The sequence below is a fragment of the Ammodytes marinus genome (assembly GCF_949987685.1).
Source record: "Ammodytes marinus genome assembly, chromosome: 23".
Classification (NCBI taxonomy): Eukaryota; Metazoa; Chordata; class Actinopteri; order Uranoscopiformes; family Ammodytidae; genus Ammodytes; species Ammodytes marinus.
Window position 1 is genome coordinate 10999546 of NC_137227.1, and position 16750 is coordinate 11016295.

General features: G+C 41.0%; 1 protein-coding gene across 8 annotated transcripts in view; it reads right to left on the reverse strand.

Annotated features, from left to right (window-relative positions):
* The window catches only part of sorcs2 (sortilin-related VPS10 domain containing receptor 2), a 272090-nt gene that overhangs the window by 8459 nt on the left and 246881 nt on the right, over positions 1 to 16750 (reverse strand). For all 8 annotated transcript variants that reach the window (XM_080052181.1, XM_080052180.1, XM_080052177.1 and 5 more), the window contains exons 11-19: positions 15413 to 15515; positions 12767 to 12843; positions 12281 to 12372; positions 8353 to 8460; positions 3149 to 3269; positions 2604 to 2737; positions 2261 to 2380; positions 1721 to 1892; positions 992 to 1178 (exon numbers count right to left, since the gene is read on the reverse strand). In XM_080052181.1, the coding sequence (XP_079908307.1) occupies positions 992 to 1178; positions 1721 to 1892; positions 2261 to 2380; positions 2604 to 2737; positions 3149 to 3269; positions 8353 to 8460; positions 12281 to 12372; positions 12767 to 12843; positions 15413 to 15515 (1114 nt within the window). The remainder of the gene's footprint in view (positions 1 to 991; positions 1179 to 1720; positions 1893 to 2260; positions 2381 to 2603; positions 2738 to 3148; positions 3270 to 8352; positions 8461 to 12280; positions 12373 to 12766; positions 12844 to 15412; positions 15516 to 16750) is intronic.

The following is a 16750-nucleotide window of genomic DNA, read 5'->3' on the forward strand; positions in this document are numbered from 1 at the left end:
TCAGTGAGTCCCCCACAAGAGCCTTCACTGACAGCTTAAACCCACATAAAAGAAACGGCGCTGTCTCTTCAAAGTAAAAGACATAAGAGAACCTCCAATCCTCACTAGATTTGTCTCACACGGTCAACTTCAAGTGTCAGACACGGTCGGTAGCAGGGAAGTCTTTCTGCCCGGTAATACAAAGTGAAAAGTTATCACAGAAGTCAGGTTCAAACTTGTCTCCTTAGCAGCAGGGGGTCGAGTGTTTGAGAAAAGCTAGACATGTCAGAGACAACAGAACCGACTAGAAAAAAAAGAATATTAGCCTTTCAACATTTTTCCTCTTTATCTAGGTGTTTAACAGAATGTAGGGCAGAGGAGTGTCAATTGGGACTTGGATAAGTAAGGTCTTCAATGCCTCTAGACTTGACCTCATTTGACACATGAATGCAAAGGGTCAAAGATTTATAACCAGAATAAAATAGAGTAAAAAAGCCCTGCATTATAAAATAAATGATCGTATCAGTAGCTTATTAGCATGTTGATTGTTTTCCTTTTTTCTGTAGCCGTAAAACTCACCTATTTACGTGCTAGCTCCTGCTTTTAGAGTCCCTTTAATTAAATCAGATATTTGAGAGCTATTGGCGATGGTTTTTTTCTATTGTAGAATAAATCTATTTGTTTATGCCACCTGTACCGTTGTAAACAAAATGTAGTGATAGACAGCGACTGGGTGAAGAATTGCTGTTGACAGATTAATAATTGCAAATGAACATTAAATAAAAAAATGTTTTATTAAAGAATAAATATTTGGTGTGATTAAGCCATTGTTTTTTGTATTGCGTTCACACACTGAACATCGATAGACTGGAAGAACTGCCCAGAGAATGGAAAAAAAAGTCCCTACATTCCAAAACACAATCATTGAGCCCAGTTGTCTAATCATTGAGCCCAGTTGTCTAAGAAATAACCAAATTAAAGCCATTAAGTGAATGTCTTGAGAGGCCTATACCTGTGACCTGGATGTACATGGTGGCATGGTCGTGTCCCGCCATGTTCTCTGCCTTCACTGTGACCTTGTAAACACCCGGGGTTTCATAGCGATGTTGGATTGGCTCATCTGTCACTGTCAGGTTTTGGTAGATGGCACGGAATCCGTCGCCCAAGTCCACCTGGTACTTGGTGCTGCTGGTGTCCCCCTGTCGGGTAAGAAACAATGGCATTAGTTTAAAGGATTTGTTTATATGTCCATGGAGCATGTAGATAAATAACAATACAAGATGTACAAGGTAATACAACTAATAAAACATGATCTTGAACAATAAATAAAAATAAACAAAATTAATTTCACAGAGAAAAGAAGTTAAGGACCAGATTATAACAGTTTGCCAAAGAAATTTCCATCTGCAGTCCCTGTGCAGGTCAACACGGAATACAATACATACCATTCACCTTTTCAGAATTGCACTCATTGAAATAATGACAAAATCAATAAAAAAGGAGACTACTAAAACTGAACTAACATGAGCACGAGCACGATTGGTTCTTTGACAATACATTTCTTGATTTGACATAGAAACAAAGTCTAAAGTAGATTCAGTAGATTCAATTGGAAGGGACATAACTTGGAACAGACAAGAAAATTATTACTTTATTGAAAAGGGTCTTTGCGTAGCCTACCGAAAAGTGCTAAATAAAATAAACGTATTACTATTATTATTATTACTACTTTCATCCATACCTGTTCTTGATGGACCATGAATGTGATGTCGTCTCCGGGGGCTACGGCTAACATCTGTCCCTTGATGCCGAGCTGCAGTCCTCTAGGGGGCAGCAGAGGGCAGGTGTGCTGCTTGGCGCTCTGCTCTTTGTTCAGCCCGCCTTCACACGAGTCAGATATCACCCTCCTGTAGCTGGAAGCATCCAATCAAATCAAATCAGTTTTATATTTGTATAGACCAATATCCCAAATAGACATTTGCCTCAGTGGGCTTCACATTCCATACAGTATGACACCCTCTGCCCTAAGACCCTTAGCTCGGCTGAGAAAAAACTCCAAGTAAAAACCCCTTTATCGGGATTTTAAAAAATTGAGAAACCTCAGGGAGAGTTTGACCCGAGCATGGAAGAGGACAGCGCACAGTGTCAGTATCCAAGTGAATAGCCCAGTTTCTAACACTCCCTCCAAAAGTCTGACAGTCATTGCTGTGTGTGTGTGTGTGTGTGTGTGTGTGTGTGTGTGTGTGAGATCCTGTGCGTGTATTTGTGGACATGAACATACCCAGTGCTGGACTCGTAGGTTTGTCCCAGATGGCAGTCTTCGGGTGGGGAATCCGGATCGTGCCAGAAGTCGGCGAAGCAGCGTTTGCTCTCCATGTTGGAGCGTTCAAAACCATAGTCACTGCAATCACACACACACACACACACACACACACAACACAGACACACAGTCTCTATTGAAATTTAACAATAATGAGTTAAAAGTATTGAACTGAAAAATGATCACCTCTATAAAAAAAATTATGTTTTTAATGCAAACTTCTGTAGGTCTATGGCATATTTTACACACTGTATTAACTGTATATGAAAATACTAGACTCTACTATAATAGAGTCGGTGCCCACCAGTTGAAGTCTTTGTCGGTGCATTGACAGGGTTTGGAGTTGAGGGCCGAGGTGTAGCTTTTCCCTTTGATGCAGAACGCTGTGTCCTTCCTCTTCCTGAAGCTCCTCTCCTGGCCCATAATGCACTTCTCCCCCTGAGAGCGACAATGGAGAAGTGGCAATTCAAATACATTTGAAATATGAGCCCACAGGTGCTGTAAATATGTGTGTCTGTGGTGTATATGTATTGTGTGTGTGTGTGTGCGCGTGTGTGTGTGTGTGTGCGTGTGTGTGTGTGTGTGTCTGTGGTGCATATGTATTGTGTGTGTGTGTGTGTGTGTGTGTGCGTGTGTGTGTGTGTGTGTGTGTCTGTGGTGCATATGTATTGTGTGTGTGTGTGTGTGTGTGTGTGTGTGTGTGTGTGTGTGCGTGTGTGTGTGTATGTGTGGTGCATATGTATTGTGTGTGTGTGTGTGTGTGTGTTTGTGTGTGTGTGTGTGTGTGTGTGTGTGTGTGTGTGTGTGTCTGTGGTGCATATGTATTGTGTGTGTGTGTGTGTGTGTTACCTGCAGATCTGTGAGCTGCCAGGACTCGTAGTCAGACTCTGTGCACTGACGAGGGAAGGACTGCCTGAAGTCCACTTTGACCAGCTCCCAGTCCGACCTGTAGCTGATGTGGCCAAAAACACTGTCGATACAAAATGAACACATCATTTAATATTATATATTAATAACCCAATCTTTAAATATTTGAATTTAAAGAAATACTTTAACATTTTGGGAAAAACGCTCTTTATCACTTTCTTCCCAAGAGCCTGACGAGAAGATTGATACCACACATGCCTGAATGCTACTGTAATATAAAACTAGAGACAAAAAACGGCTAGATTATCTTAGCATAAAGACAGGTTCAATGCGGCTACAAAAATGTTCAAGAGTTTTTTTTCCTCCAATTTCCTCAATGATAACATCACAAAGTCTTCAATCCATCCTTAACCTAGCCGGCAAATGGGATCAGTGGTATCCTAATCTTTGCTCTTGTGTACCTCACAGATACACAGCCCTTAGGTCTGGGTAAAACTAGGACTGGATCAACTCATTTAAATCCCTTATCCAAAAATCCTCTTTTCGTCATCCTTTGATTCGCATACCGTATGACAGCTGGCCTTATTTGACATTCACGTCCTGATGTTCCCTTTATGACGTACATGTGCAGTGCAGTGCTCCGACACACAGATAATCTGTAACTCAACTGCCTTGCTACATTACATGTGGATTATAACTCCACGGGGGAGCACAGGCCCAAATGAACTATTGAAAATGGACTCAATAGAGCTACAGTTTCCCTTCCCCTCCTCTAGATGGAGATGTTAGACAGTGGATCACAGGTCACGTCTACCATTCCCATTATCCTCAACTCGGTTGTCCTCTCCTTTTGCGTCAGTCAGAGCATTCTTTGAAGCTTTTGGAGTCAGTGATTCTGGAGAATAATTGTTATCAAAATCACTTTTTGTCAAAATAAAATAAAAATCCAGTATTAATACACTGCCTAGGCTCTGTAGATGGGCATCAGGCATGTAAACAAAGGGGGCCCACCATCGCTAGCAACATGGCTATTTACAGAGCCTAGGCTGTGTATTAACACTGGATTTTTTATTCAGCACACTCACAGTACGGACAGGTGAGGAGATATTCACTGATTTTTATAAAAAAGTTATTTGGACAACAAGCCTTCTCCAGATTACTGACTCTCATCTTGAAAGCGTGATTTGACTCAAGTCAGCGATTTTGACATATGCTGGTAATGGCCCCCGTTCACTTGGTTGGAGAGCAAGGCGAGCGTTACTATGCCGCCTTCAGCCCCGTCGTTAAGGGGAAGTGATGGATGTTTGGGCTGTGCACTGACATATGCTGCTGTTCCACCTGCATCTCCCTTTTAACGCTCTTCATTATCTTGTTCATCTGTGCGTCTGTCAGCAGTTCCCCAGTCGGTTAGTCTCTCAGTTTTACATTTCCTTAAGTAAGTTTAGTTTGAATGACATCACAATAAGTAATAATATTATATTTCCAGGGCCGCATTAACTTTCTTAGGGGTCCCGGTGCAAATATTTGAAATATCCTTCGGGTACCGTTGACATGGTAGACCCTCTTTCAGATGGGCCGAGAGACACAAACATATTTAGAAATATTCACTTTCTGTTTTATAATATGAACTACAATAGAGATATGGGAAGTATAAAGATATTGAAGATATTCCAACTAGATTTTGAAACATGGCCACTCTACAGGAGGACCTCAAGATTAGCTGATGATGCAATTGTAGGATAGTGAGAGTTTTCTGTTAGGTATGATCATATCAACGTCTCCTCTTCCTATTTCAGGTATGTACTGCAAGATGTATGTTTTTGGCTTCTAACTTCACGTCAAACCATTCTGGGTTCTTTCTTTCCTTCCGACATTGATATTAATTAGCTCCAATAACCATATTTTATACAAACATATGGAACAGAGTGGGCCTTTGATAGCACTTTTTTGTAGGCTGTAACAATGCTAATTTATTCACACAATTTAGTGTGTGCTGCTATGAGAGATCGGTTAACCCAACATGGAACATTCATTTAAGATAGAGACAGGAGAAGAAATCTGGCATGAGGCCCATTGTTTCTGGAAGGACATGTTGCTTTCGAGGATTTTTTTTTAAATCCCAAAAGGCCACGAATGAAATCCACTTCACATTTGTTTTTTGAGTGCTAGCAGAAGTTGCAGAGGCATATGTCTGGAATCCTACAGCACAGAAAAAAACTAAACAGTGTGAGTGGCTGAAACACCACTGGGGGATACACCATTGGCTTCACAGTGTAATGTTGTGCTGCTGCTTATCTTGCTATGGAGTTACTGTTGCTGCTGTAGTTTCAGCTTGGGCTGGAGTGAAGAAATTAAATCAGTTTTGCTTTGTTTGTGCATTACTTCACTCCGCCCCAGCCTCAGAGTTCATTTAGCACTTCTTTTCACTCACTTTATAAAAAGCCACTCCAGGGCCCATTAGAGCTCTATTAGCGAACAATCAACAACTCCAATCAGCTCAGTGAAAAGAGGAAAGCAACAGTCATCAACAGTGGGGGAATGTGTTCTCTTCTAGTTCCACTCATTAGAATACAAGAGTTACTAATGAGATTAGATGCAGAGTTTCCTGTTAGTTTTTTTCTAAAGGTCTGTTTCCCTGGCAACTTTTTCAACATAAAACGCAAAAGTATTTTTTTACGTTGATGGCTGTTTTTTGTTTTTTTTACACGACAACAGTGTTTTTTTGGGGGGGGGGACTGAAGATGAAAAACATTTGGAACCAGGTTCCAGAGAGAAATATTTTGAATACGCAACTCCTGCGTCTGTAAGGATGAGATCAAGTCTCCTTTTCACACACGCATATTACATCCGCGGTCAAATAGCCACGCGACAGTAAAAAGACAACATAAATGGAGAGGAGGATTATGGAGAGGTGTTTGTGTTGCTATCTCTGATAAATGTATTAGTGCTCCTTTAAAAAAAAAACTGAGTGTGGATTAGCTGATTTGTGATCAGCGGAGACGGATTATGTACACGCCCCAAATCACACCTGTAGGGCTATCTTCTACAACGTTTCAACGCCAACTACTGGCCTGGCATGCATACTACAGTGATTAAGGTATTTTTTGCGGATCCGTTTGATTGCGGAGCTTATTAAAAAAAACTGTCGTCGTAAACGTGGAGGTTTTTTAAAACGTAATGAAACACTTTCCCTGTTTTTAGCGAGTCCATTGTCGTATACACATAGCGTAAGTGTTGTTACAAACCATGAAGAGAGTATGAGAGAGTGGAAAGTGATGAAAAAGGTGTTTTGATGCTATCATAAAGCAGCAGGTGCGGTGTAAGTCCATTGAGAGTCCATCCAGTCTTTCATATTTGACCCCCCCACACACCCCCACCTGTCCTTGGTGCTAAGTCACTGCTCAAAGGCTTCATTATGGGATGGCTGGCTGGCCGCGCTGTTTCAAAAATCGAAACTCAGTGGCAAGGAAATAGACCCTGGCTAATCTGTCAGACAGGAGCTGCCCTCAACACCCCTCCACGGCGGCCGACCATATCTCACCAGAGCCAGATGGGCCACGTATATAGGTGTGTGTGTGTGTGTGTGTGTGTGTGTGTGTGTGTGTGTGTGTGTGTGTGTGTGTGTGTGTGTGTGTGTGTCTGTGTCAAGTCAGGAGGTGTGCTTCTGACACATGGTAGATAATAGTGAGTAAGGAGTGTTCAAGTCTCTCCTGTGTGTCTGTGTGTCTGTCTGTGTGTGTCTGTGTCTGTGTGTGACGCCATCCTTTTGCCCTTCTCAGCGGATTACAGTTTACAGCCAGCCTTATCTCTGGGCCAGGGCCTGGAGATGATGTGACAAGTCTCACTCCAGCTAACTTACTGATGGAGAGATTAGGGGGGAAAACAGAGAGAGGGAAAGAGAGACAGTGGGGGGGTGGCGATATTTCTGAAAAGAGATGAACCCTTGAAGCCTTACATCGACAGTTTGGGTCTGACGATGCTCACCGATTGTTTGATTGTTTTCAAAAGAATTGTCTAGGGTTAGTTAGTGTGCTTCAATCATCTCAATTTATCCACGAGAAAGAACATTTTATCCCTGTTATAACCTAGACCTAAAATGTTTATCTTTACTTAAAGGTGGAGTCATTAATTATGGAGTGTGCTTGTTGTCAAAATCCCTTTTTGTCAAAATCAGTGAATATCTCCTCACAATCCCCTACCTGTCTGTACTGTGTATGCGCTGAAATGCAAGAAATGCTGACTCCACCTTTAACTTATCCTGGCCGAAATTCATATAGCCGGCTAAAATACGAGTGCCAAAGAAAGTGAGCCAGAAAAAGAAAGAGTGCACTTAACAGTATACAGTGCAGAGCCATAGAAATACAGTGTCGGGGTGGAGAAAAGCTATGCTCGGAGGGAGGCCAGAGGGCTTGTGTGGGCCTCATCTCCCATCAACCCTTGCTGTAACAAGCAATCAAACTCCTTTGGAGGTGAAGAGAGGTGGAGGGCATAGCAGGGAATCAGAAGTGAGACCGGCTGCTGTGAGCGCCACTAAAATGGGGTGCCCTTCTCCAACAGATCCAGAGGGAATAGTCGCGATGGGAGAGAAAGTCGAGTTCCCTTGAATGTAGAGTACGGGCCAGTCAGGGCTTTCTCTAGTCCGAGCCTTTTAGACAACTCATTAGAACCAAGCAGAGTGGGAAGTTTGAAGGCACAGGTTAACCTTTTGGAAAAGTAGGAGATACAAGATGCTTTTGAATTTCCCCCATGGTGATGAATAAAGTATCCATCCATCCATCCATCCATCCATCCATCCATCCATCCATCCATCTATCTATCTATCTATCTATCTATCTATCTATCTATCTATCTATCTATCTATCTATCTATCTATCTATCTATCTATCTATCTATCTATCTATCTATCTATCTATCTATCTATCTATCTATCTATCTATCTCTATCTATCTATCTATCTATCTATATTTTAAGCTTCCACCAAACTTTCTCAATTCAATATATTGTAATTTACTTACACTTGAAAAGGAGCTCAGACTCTGAAGCGTGTCTGTAGCAATTTGAAGTCTTCAGATCGTTTACTTTGGATTCAAGCTGAGCCCTCGAAGACTTTCATTGTATTATTTCGACTGCAGTCCTGAAACTAAACGTCCCTCCCGTCGAAAAAAAAAAATGCAAATTTCACTCACGTCATAACCAGGGTCTCGTCTCCTGGCTCACTCAGCAGTCCATCCACGAACACAGAGGTGCTGGTGAAGTTGTGAACGGTCCATGTCTGTCCTTCATCAATACTGAACCTGTGGGGGGAAAGCAGACAGTGTTCACCACCAGCAATACTCAAACAGAGATGTTTCTTCAGATAGTGCCGCGATGGAGAGCAGCGGGTCATCGTTCATGGGCACAGAGACCCGACTCTTTATAGCGCATACTTGTTGGTTATCAGACTTTGGCAGTTAAGTTTCCTTCAATCCAAACTCAAAAAAACAAGAGCCTGAGACACACGAAGCGAGGCCATCTGCTCTGCTTCAGTCACTGTGCAGTCAACAGTGGCAGCAGTGCCGGGCGAATGTGACTGTGTATTGGAGAGGGATCAATGTGGAATCAAGCAAAGTGTGGCTATAGACACTGCAGGCTGTGTGTGCTAATGATGTGCTAACAAGGCACCACGGTGTGATGATCAGCAGGTAAACAAGCACAGTTACAAGGAAACAGAATGGATATACAAAGCTGCTAAAGTCCCTGTTGCTATGGTGAAGGCTTGAGTATACGCTTCACGCAGAGTGCATGCTGGGAGATTGTCTAACAGCGTCTCAAACAAGAGGTCAAAATGAGGGGGGGGGGGTTGCTGGTTCCAACAATTTTGTATCTTTTTCAAAAAAATGAATGCAGCAATTGGCCAGGTGTATAGAGATGGGAAATCTCTTGACACAATTAGTAGCACCCTCCTTTATGAGTGACTGCTGATAAGCTGCCCTTTAGCAAGGCACTAAACAGTCCGTTTGATCCATAAGGCATCATCTAGACATCCTCAGTCACCCACCCAATGACTGCATATCTCATTTCCTATCACTAATACCTAAGGAAATATTAGAAATGGATGCAGTGATAACCCTGTCATCAAATAGATTAGCGAAGCAAATTTATAATTAAGCTCCATCCTGCCACCGTTCAGCCTTTACTCCGTCCCCTTTGGTGCTATGAGGAGGACCTTAAACAAGACTCACTCTACATTAAACTAACCATAAATCATAAATGGACATAACAAGTGTTAGGTTGCCATCTCATTTCTCAGCCTGCTAGCTTTTCATAATTAACTGGTATGAATGTATTGTGTGTGTGTGTGTGTGTGTGTGTGTGTTACCAAGTGGAAAAATAAATCCTTTTGCGTTTTAGTGAGCCCACGAGAGGAGCAAGGGGAATTATCTGAAAGGATTCATGTGTGTGTGTGTGTGTGTGTGTGTGTGTGTGTGTGTGTGTGTGTGTGTGTGTGTGTGTGCGAATGTGCACACTTGTCACTTTCAAAAGTCTAGATGCTTTGAAGTGGCCGTGAAGATATAGACAGTAGTAGATATCCTAGCCCTCCACATAGGGAACACGGGTGATAATTATTTCAGAGTCAAAAAAAGGCACTGGGGAGTTTGGGAACCAATCTTGTTTTCAGGAAGACTTGGCGAAGCAGCATTTTAGGAGGATTCTTAATAGAGACAAGTACTGAGTCTTCTTTAACCTGCTCTCTTGCTACAGCTGTCTGTTGCAGTATTTCTCTTTCCTTCTCACCCTTTTTCTGTCAGCTCTGCTTAACTCTTCCCGGGAGGTTAAATCAGGCCAAACACTCTCATTAAAATAGTATATCCTTGCAGAGTAGAACTCAGCAAAAAAAAATACAGTGCTGCCTTTACTTCTATGGGTTCAAAAGTAAAGTAGGTCCGTTGAAACTTTGACTGCAACCATGATCACAGGTAGGTTTGTTATACTGGTGTCACCACACCCACACAACTGCAATGCTACATCAGTGATACACATGTTGGGGATCACAAGTCTATGCCACTGCAGGCAAGAACAGTAGTTAGACATTTCTGAATAACCCTAGTTACGTCCAGTGACAAAAACAATGTTAGCATATACTGTAATTCCAATGATTGTTATCTACAAATAGTAACTAGAGTATTGTTAAGAATCATGGCCACAGTGGGGGGTAAAAAAGCTTACAATATTGCTGTTTATGTCAGAGTACATCAATTAATTTAAGAATAAGAATATGCCCCAAAACAAGGTCCAAAGATCAGGTGAAAAATTATGACCTATTGTCAGGACCGTATCACATCATTCGATGCACTTTAGTGATGCATGTCTTTGTATTAATACAACTTTAAAATGGCTACCGATGATCTTTTATTGATTACAAACACTGACATTACTTGAGTATCCCCCTACCACAAAAGTCTATTTTCGAAAAAAAACAACAAGAATGCCGGCACAACAATGAAGTTGCAGTTATACAACAGAGGCGAGTAATTCAGCTAATTAGAGCAGGCGCCTAACAAAAGATATGTAGTGAAGAAGCAATGAATTAGTGTGCAAAATACTGGAATAACATTGCCGCTCCATCATTAGTTTTTTGGCTCGAGAACAATGACTTTTCAAATCTGAACAGCTGAAATGTGTTGCTGTCACGCATAACACTGTTCCGTACTACAGAGCAGTCGGGGAAGGAGACAATTATTGGGCGCATGAAACTCCAGTAAGAGGAGAGTTTTTTGGCACTAGGACAGAACCCAGGCCAGGGAGAGTTTTGATAGCCGGAATATCTCAGCAACCAATGAGCTGATAATATTACGGCCATTTTGTCTTCACCAAGTGGTATAAATTGTGACCATTTTTACTCCTACTAAGTTCTGACTTAAAGGTACACTATGCAGTTTACGGGGAAATGGGTTTGTTGTTTACATTTGCAGAGCCTGAAGTTAGTTCACAAAGCATGTTTATTTCTCCATGTGATTCTTAGTATTGAATAATTCTTATCATCATAAATTAAATCTAGGTTATTTTGAGGCACCTGGAACCAAACATTAGGACTAGCATATGCCCTGCTACTGTAAATAACAACAGTGAAACAGTAACTTTAAAGGTCACTTTCTAACTTCATACGATTGTTCCAGGGATCCAATTTTCCTGTGAGGGAAAGTTTGTTTATTCAGTTACGAGAATATACTTTCGAAAATGTTCACTTCTCTGACACGACCAAAGTCACACAGTGCACCTTTAAAACACATTCTCCCGTGTACATGGCTCTCGATGGCTCTTTTGCTAGATATTTTTTCATCCACAGTGCCGGAGCCTTGGGTTTATTGATTCGGCATGAGGAGTGAGGGAGGGGGGGAAAAGTGAAGGACAACCCTGGGTCTTTTCACAGAGAGACAGATGAGGACTCCTCTAAAAAGGTAATTTGATTTAGATCCGCGATAAATGCCTTTTTTCTGACTAGCCTCTTATCTATGGCTTCTCATTATTTCATCCTTATTTATTAAAGGTCAACCAGATAACATCTTGCTGAGCTTGAAATTGTCTGTGAGAGCTGCAGGGGAGAGAGAGTGCTGTATTGGGGAACTGACTGATCTTTTCCCTCTGCCCTCAAAAGATATAGAATGGGTCTTGATGTGGAGCTTTTGTTTGAAGGCAGTACCAACACTTCAACCTTTTTGATTAGGACCTCTGTCTTAATTGTCAATTCCAAATGTTTTATATCACTCACTGACCCCTATAAGGAGAAATCTATCAGCTCCACACAACTCTCTCTCTGTATTTCTCAGTATGGCAGCGTTTTGCAAACTGGTGTCACCCCACTGACACTGGCGCAGGAGCTCAGAAAAATCCCAAGAAGAACCTAAGAAATGTTTCAGTTGTTGATTCTACTGCTAAGAAAAAACCTGGACGTACGGCAGAAGGTATAACATCCATGCGTGATCACCACAGTATTCCCTCATGTAAATATGCATACAGTGTTGCTGTAATAACTCAGAATTCCTCATGGGGGGTGACAGAAGATACGCACTATAGCTTTAATGTGTTGGCGCCGTAAGGATTGCTATGGATACGGTGGCCTAACAGTAATCTTACTTGAGTATCTTGAGGGGGATGGAGGTGTCCTTGATGGCAACAATGACCCCGCCGTGGTCCAGGTACAGGATATGATGCTCCTCCTCGAAAACCTTCAAAGAAATAATAGTAAAAAGTTGTTTTTTCATTTTCAACACATTTTTTAAGGTGTGCTGGAAAAAATACAATCCAAAACTGTCAGAGCCATTCACCGTTGTATGTAGACTTTTGGAGTAAAAATAGAGACAGATATTAAATTGGATTTTGTATCTTCTTATATTATGTAACCTCTCTGATAGGAGAGGGAAAGTGAAGAGAAGTTTGGGAGGGGAGCAGCAAAGTGTGTGTGTGTGTGTGTGTGAGAGAGAGAGAGAGAGAGAGAGAGAGTGTGAGTGTGTGTGTGTGTGTGTGTGCGTGTGTGTGTGTGTGTGTGTGTGTGTGTGTGTGTGTGTGTGTGTGTGTGTGTGTGTGTGTGCGCGTGTGTGTGTGTTTGTGTGAGTGCATTACTTGTCTCCACGTCTTCCCGCAGTCTGAAGTGATGTACATCTCTTCCTTATACTCCACTAGCTTGGAGCCAAGGTTGCCTGGAGGGAAAATGGGGAATTGAAAATTTCATCAGGCAGTGAGGCTGATAGGAGGCGTGCAACAACAACACATTTAAAGAGAGAGGGGAGAACAGAGAGAGAGAGAGAGAGAGAGAGAGAGAGAGAGAGAGAGAGAGAGAGAGAGAGAGAGAGAGAGAGAGAGAGAGAGGGGAGAACAGAGAGAGAGCAGATGTGAGGACACTATATCGTGTATAACTGAGCTAGTCACCGGTCCAGGATTTCCCCACTTAGAAAAATATAATTGCTTTGACTTTTTAACACTTTATCAAATGGGAATAACAGGCCTTGGAAATTTCCATAAACTTAAAAAACAAAAGAAGAGTTTGCCTTGTCTAATCAAAATCAGTTTGGGTGTGGTCTGTAATTCTATTCAACAACAAATAAACAGTGTTGTACATAATGGGTTACTAAGTCTTAGAAATGTTTCTTCGACAAAATGATGAAACAGTAGGGTCTAAGTGTTCAAAAACTTGAACATTGTAAATAACAACATAATTATGTCATCATGGTTATATTTCTCTTCCCTTCTAAGTAAATTAAACTTGACGCCTGTTTAAAAAGTCATGCATTGACTTTGTACCTTATAGTTTTAACTAAATATCCATCAAATTCAGCTTACCATATATATATTTTTTTATTTCTGAAACGTTATATTTTCTCTTTCTGTTAAACTGTTTCTGGCAGAAATGGGTTTCCATATCACAAGGCATGGCCCAGATAGCCTATTTTAAGTATTCCATAAACAGACACAGGCAGTTTTTTATTTATTGTTTCTCTCTCTCTCTCTCTCTCTCTCTCTCTCTCTCTCTCTCTCTCTCTCTCTCTGTGTCAGGAGTGCCCGCACACAAACAAACAAGGTGAAGTATTCAGTAAGGGAAATTGCTGGCGGTTCAGTGGACTCCTCTGTGTGTTGGAGTGCTCAGGCATAAAGCAATGTGCTTTCATACTCTAGCCCTGCACGAGCAGGAAGGAAACTGTGCGTCAAAGCTCTTCCCAGGGTAAATGGAGGCTTGTCTCTAGAGTAGTGGCACTTTTTAACTTAGCCTAATGGACTGTTTGCATATAATGGAGTGTTACTATAGAGGCTGCAGACGAAAACAAACCACTAATATACTGCCACCTAAAGCATTTTCAGTCCCTAGTCCCTCTCTTACATTGTATCTAGATATAGATGGATTTAGTTTTTTAAAGAAATGCTATTTGACATCTCTTCAGTTAACACAATGAAGATGATCATGTCTGTCACTTATAATGAACAAATAATAAATAATAAAAATATTATGAAACCAGAATGCAACTCCTCATCTGTTTTTTAAACCGTATGACTTTCTGAGATGCTAATGTGGATCATATTTGGGGAAAACCACCGACTGTCTATACACAGTATGAATAAAGTTGTATCAAGCATGCTGCAAAGTATGATAAACATCCTCAAGTGATTTCACTTGAGTCATTTACAGTTGGGGCTTAAGACAACAAGTTTAAAAATAAAAAAAAGATAGAAATGGCCCTTGTATGATCACGTGACATGTGCATTTGTATTTGTTTTGCTGACACTTCAAGTGATAAAAGGTATTATTTGTAGTATCCCTTGAGACAGACAAGATAGTTTTTTTAACAACTTTGCAACACTGTTTTTGTCAGAATTTTAGCAGTTCGCTATTGGCATGAAGAAAGCAACGTTCACGGAAACAGCAGTTTTGTTTAAACCCTTTAAGATATGACACATGTTTAGTTATTTCTTCCAATTGGTTGTATGTGACAGCTCCATTCAAGTATTTCACTAAACATAAAAGATAAGAGATGTCTCTTACAGTACTATCAGTGGAGTTGCTATTTTCAAAGAGATGCTGACTTTCAACATTCAGCTTAGCGGTATGTTGCAACTCTTACTCATACTTGTTTTCCTCAACTGCATCTTCAAGGTGATGCTGGCATTAATATAAGCTTTTTGCTAGGGTTTGAGTCAACAGTATGATTTTCTTTTTTTCTGAGCAGAAAAACATAGCTTTTGTACCTGAAGGCAACTGCTCAGTTGCCTCTGTGAAAAAACTGCTTCTGCTGTACATGTAGAACTCTGACTTAAAGGTGGGGTCAGCGCTTGTGAAGAACGCTGGTTTTCAAGATCGCTTTTAGTGAATATCTCCTCACAACCCCTGGCACAGCTACCACTACCTGTCCATACTGTGTGCACCCTGAAATAAAAATCTGGTGTTAATACACAGCCAAGGCTCTGTAAACTGGTGTGTAAACAAAGGGGGCCCATCGTAGCTAGCAACATGTACGTTTACAGAGCCTAGGTTGTGTATTAACACTTTTTTCAGCGCACACAGCCAGCAGATCTTGTGGAGTTCCTCATTGTTTTTGACCCAAATATTTTTTTGGACAACAAGTTTTTCTCCAGAATTGTTGAATCCACCTTTAACTAAAAAGATTCACAAATGATAGGTGGGTTGACAGAGAAGGTCAGACACAGTCACAGGCAGTCAAGACATTCATAAAGGAACAAAAAGCCTTCTTTTATTTATTTTTTGTTCTTGAGACTCACCAGCACCCATGATGAGACCAGGAGCAGAGTCTTTGGTGTGGACAGTTCCGGACACGTAGGGGTTGTCCGCCCAGCGCAGGTGGAGGTGGAGATTACAGTCCGGCTACAGAACAGACACATGTGAACATAATTGAATTTGAATACTCCCACTACATAGAAAACTGATTCACCATCTAATAAGCTTATTTCAAAGTGGACTAACAGGCTTTCATACAATAAAATAGCTTAGCATATGACTTCAGTAAAACGGAAGGCACACTCAGTCATGTTTAATTTAGTATTAAAACACAGATACCTGATAATCGTTCAGCAAATACAGCTGGGTATGGGGATTCAGGGCTGTTTAACATGGGGAAAGGATGTGTAACTGAAGCTAATTCATTGCCAATGAGACCGGACTTCCAGCTATGCAAATATATGTCATGAGGCAGATATTACATTACATTACATTACATTAGATAGATAGATATGCTCTTGGTTTGGTGCTTTGAAACCACAAAAGGTCTAATTTGTGTTTACCAGCAGAAAGTCTTTTAATACAATTCATCAGGGAAGCACAGTCGTGATGACATTTGTGATAGGACAATTGTATTAGGTCTGAAATACGATCCTGTTTGCAGCGGCAGAATTCCAAGCATTTTTGTCCGATCCTGCACTTACATTTAATTAAGACGCTGATAACTGACCAAGCCCATTTCTTTTGGCCTCGTTTACAATGGGCTCTCCCTATTGATATCAGTTATATTACATCACCGTGGTTCATTTTCCAGAGCATGCCATGAAGTCTTAGATTAAGATTGTTCCATGTCTGTTATTCAACACAACGGCAATTCAATAAAAAGATAATTGGATTAGGTCATCCATGACAGTGCACATCATGTCTGCTTGTATTTGCTTTTTGGAACATATGAATTGCTCCTAATTTTTTCAGAAATGTTTGATTTGTTTATGCACATGTTACAGCATCTAACTCATTTTGCATACATGTTGGATAAAGCCAGAGTTGAAATCTTTCTTTCTTTTTATTACAACATTTTTTGTGTATTGAGAAAATAATATGCACAGGTCATTTTTTAAAGAAGAACATGTTTCATAAACCAGACAATAAACAACATATAAGCATATTTTTTCTATTAGAACCTTAAAAACAGTGCAAACAGCCATGTGTGTGTTTCAGCTGTGGTAAGCAAGTCTGCAGCTGATGTCTGTGTGTCGCCCTTCAAAATCCCTCAGCTGATTGAAGTCATGCTTTTAAATAAAGGATACAAATCTCTCCGTCTACAGAGCATCTTCCTGTGAGGTGTGATGTATGGATATCAGACAGTGGCCCACCCGTTT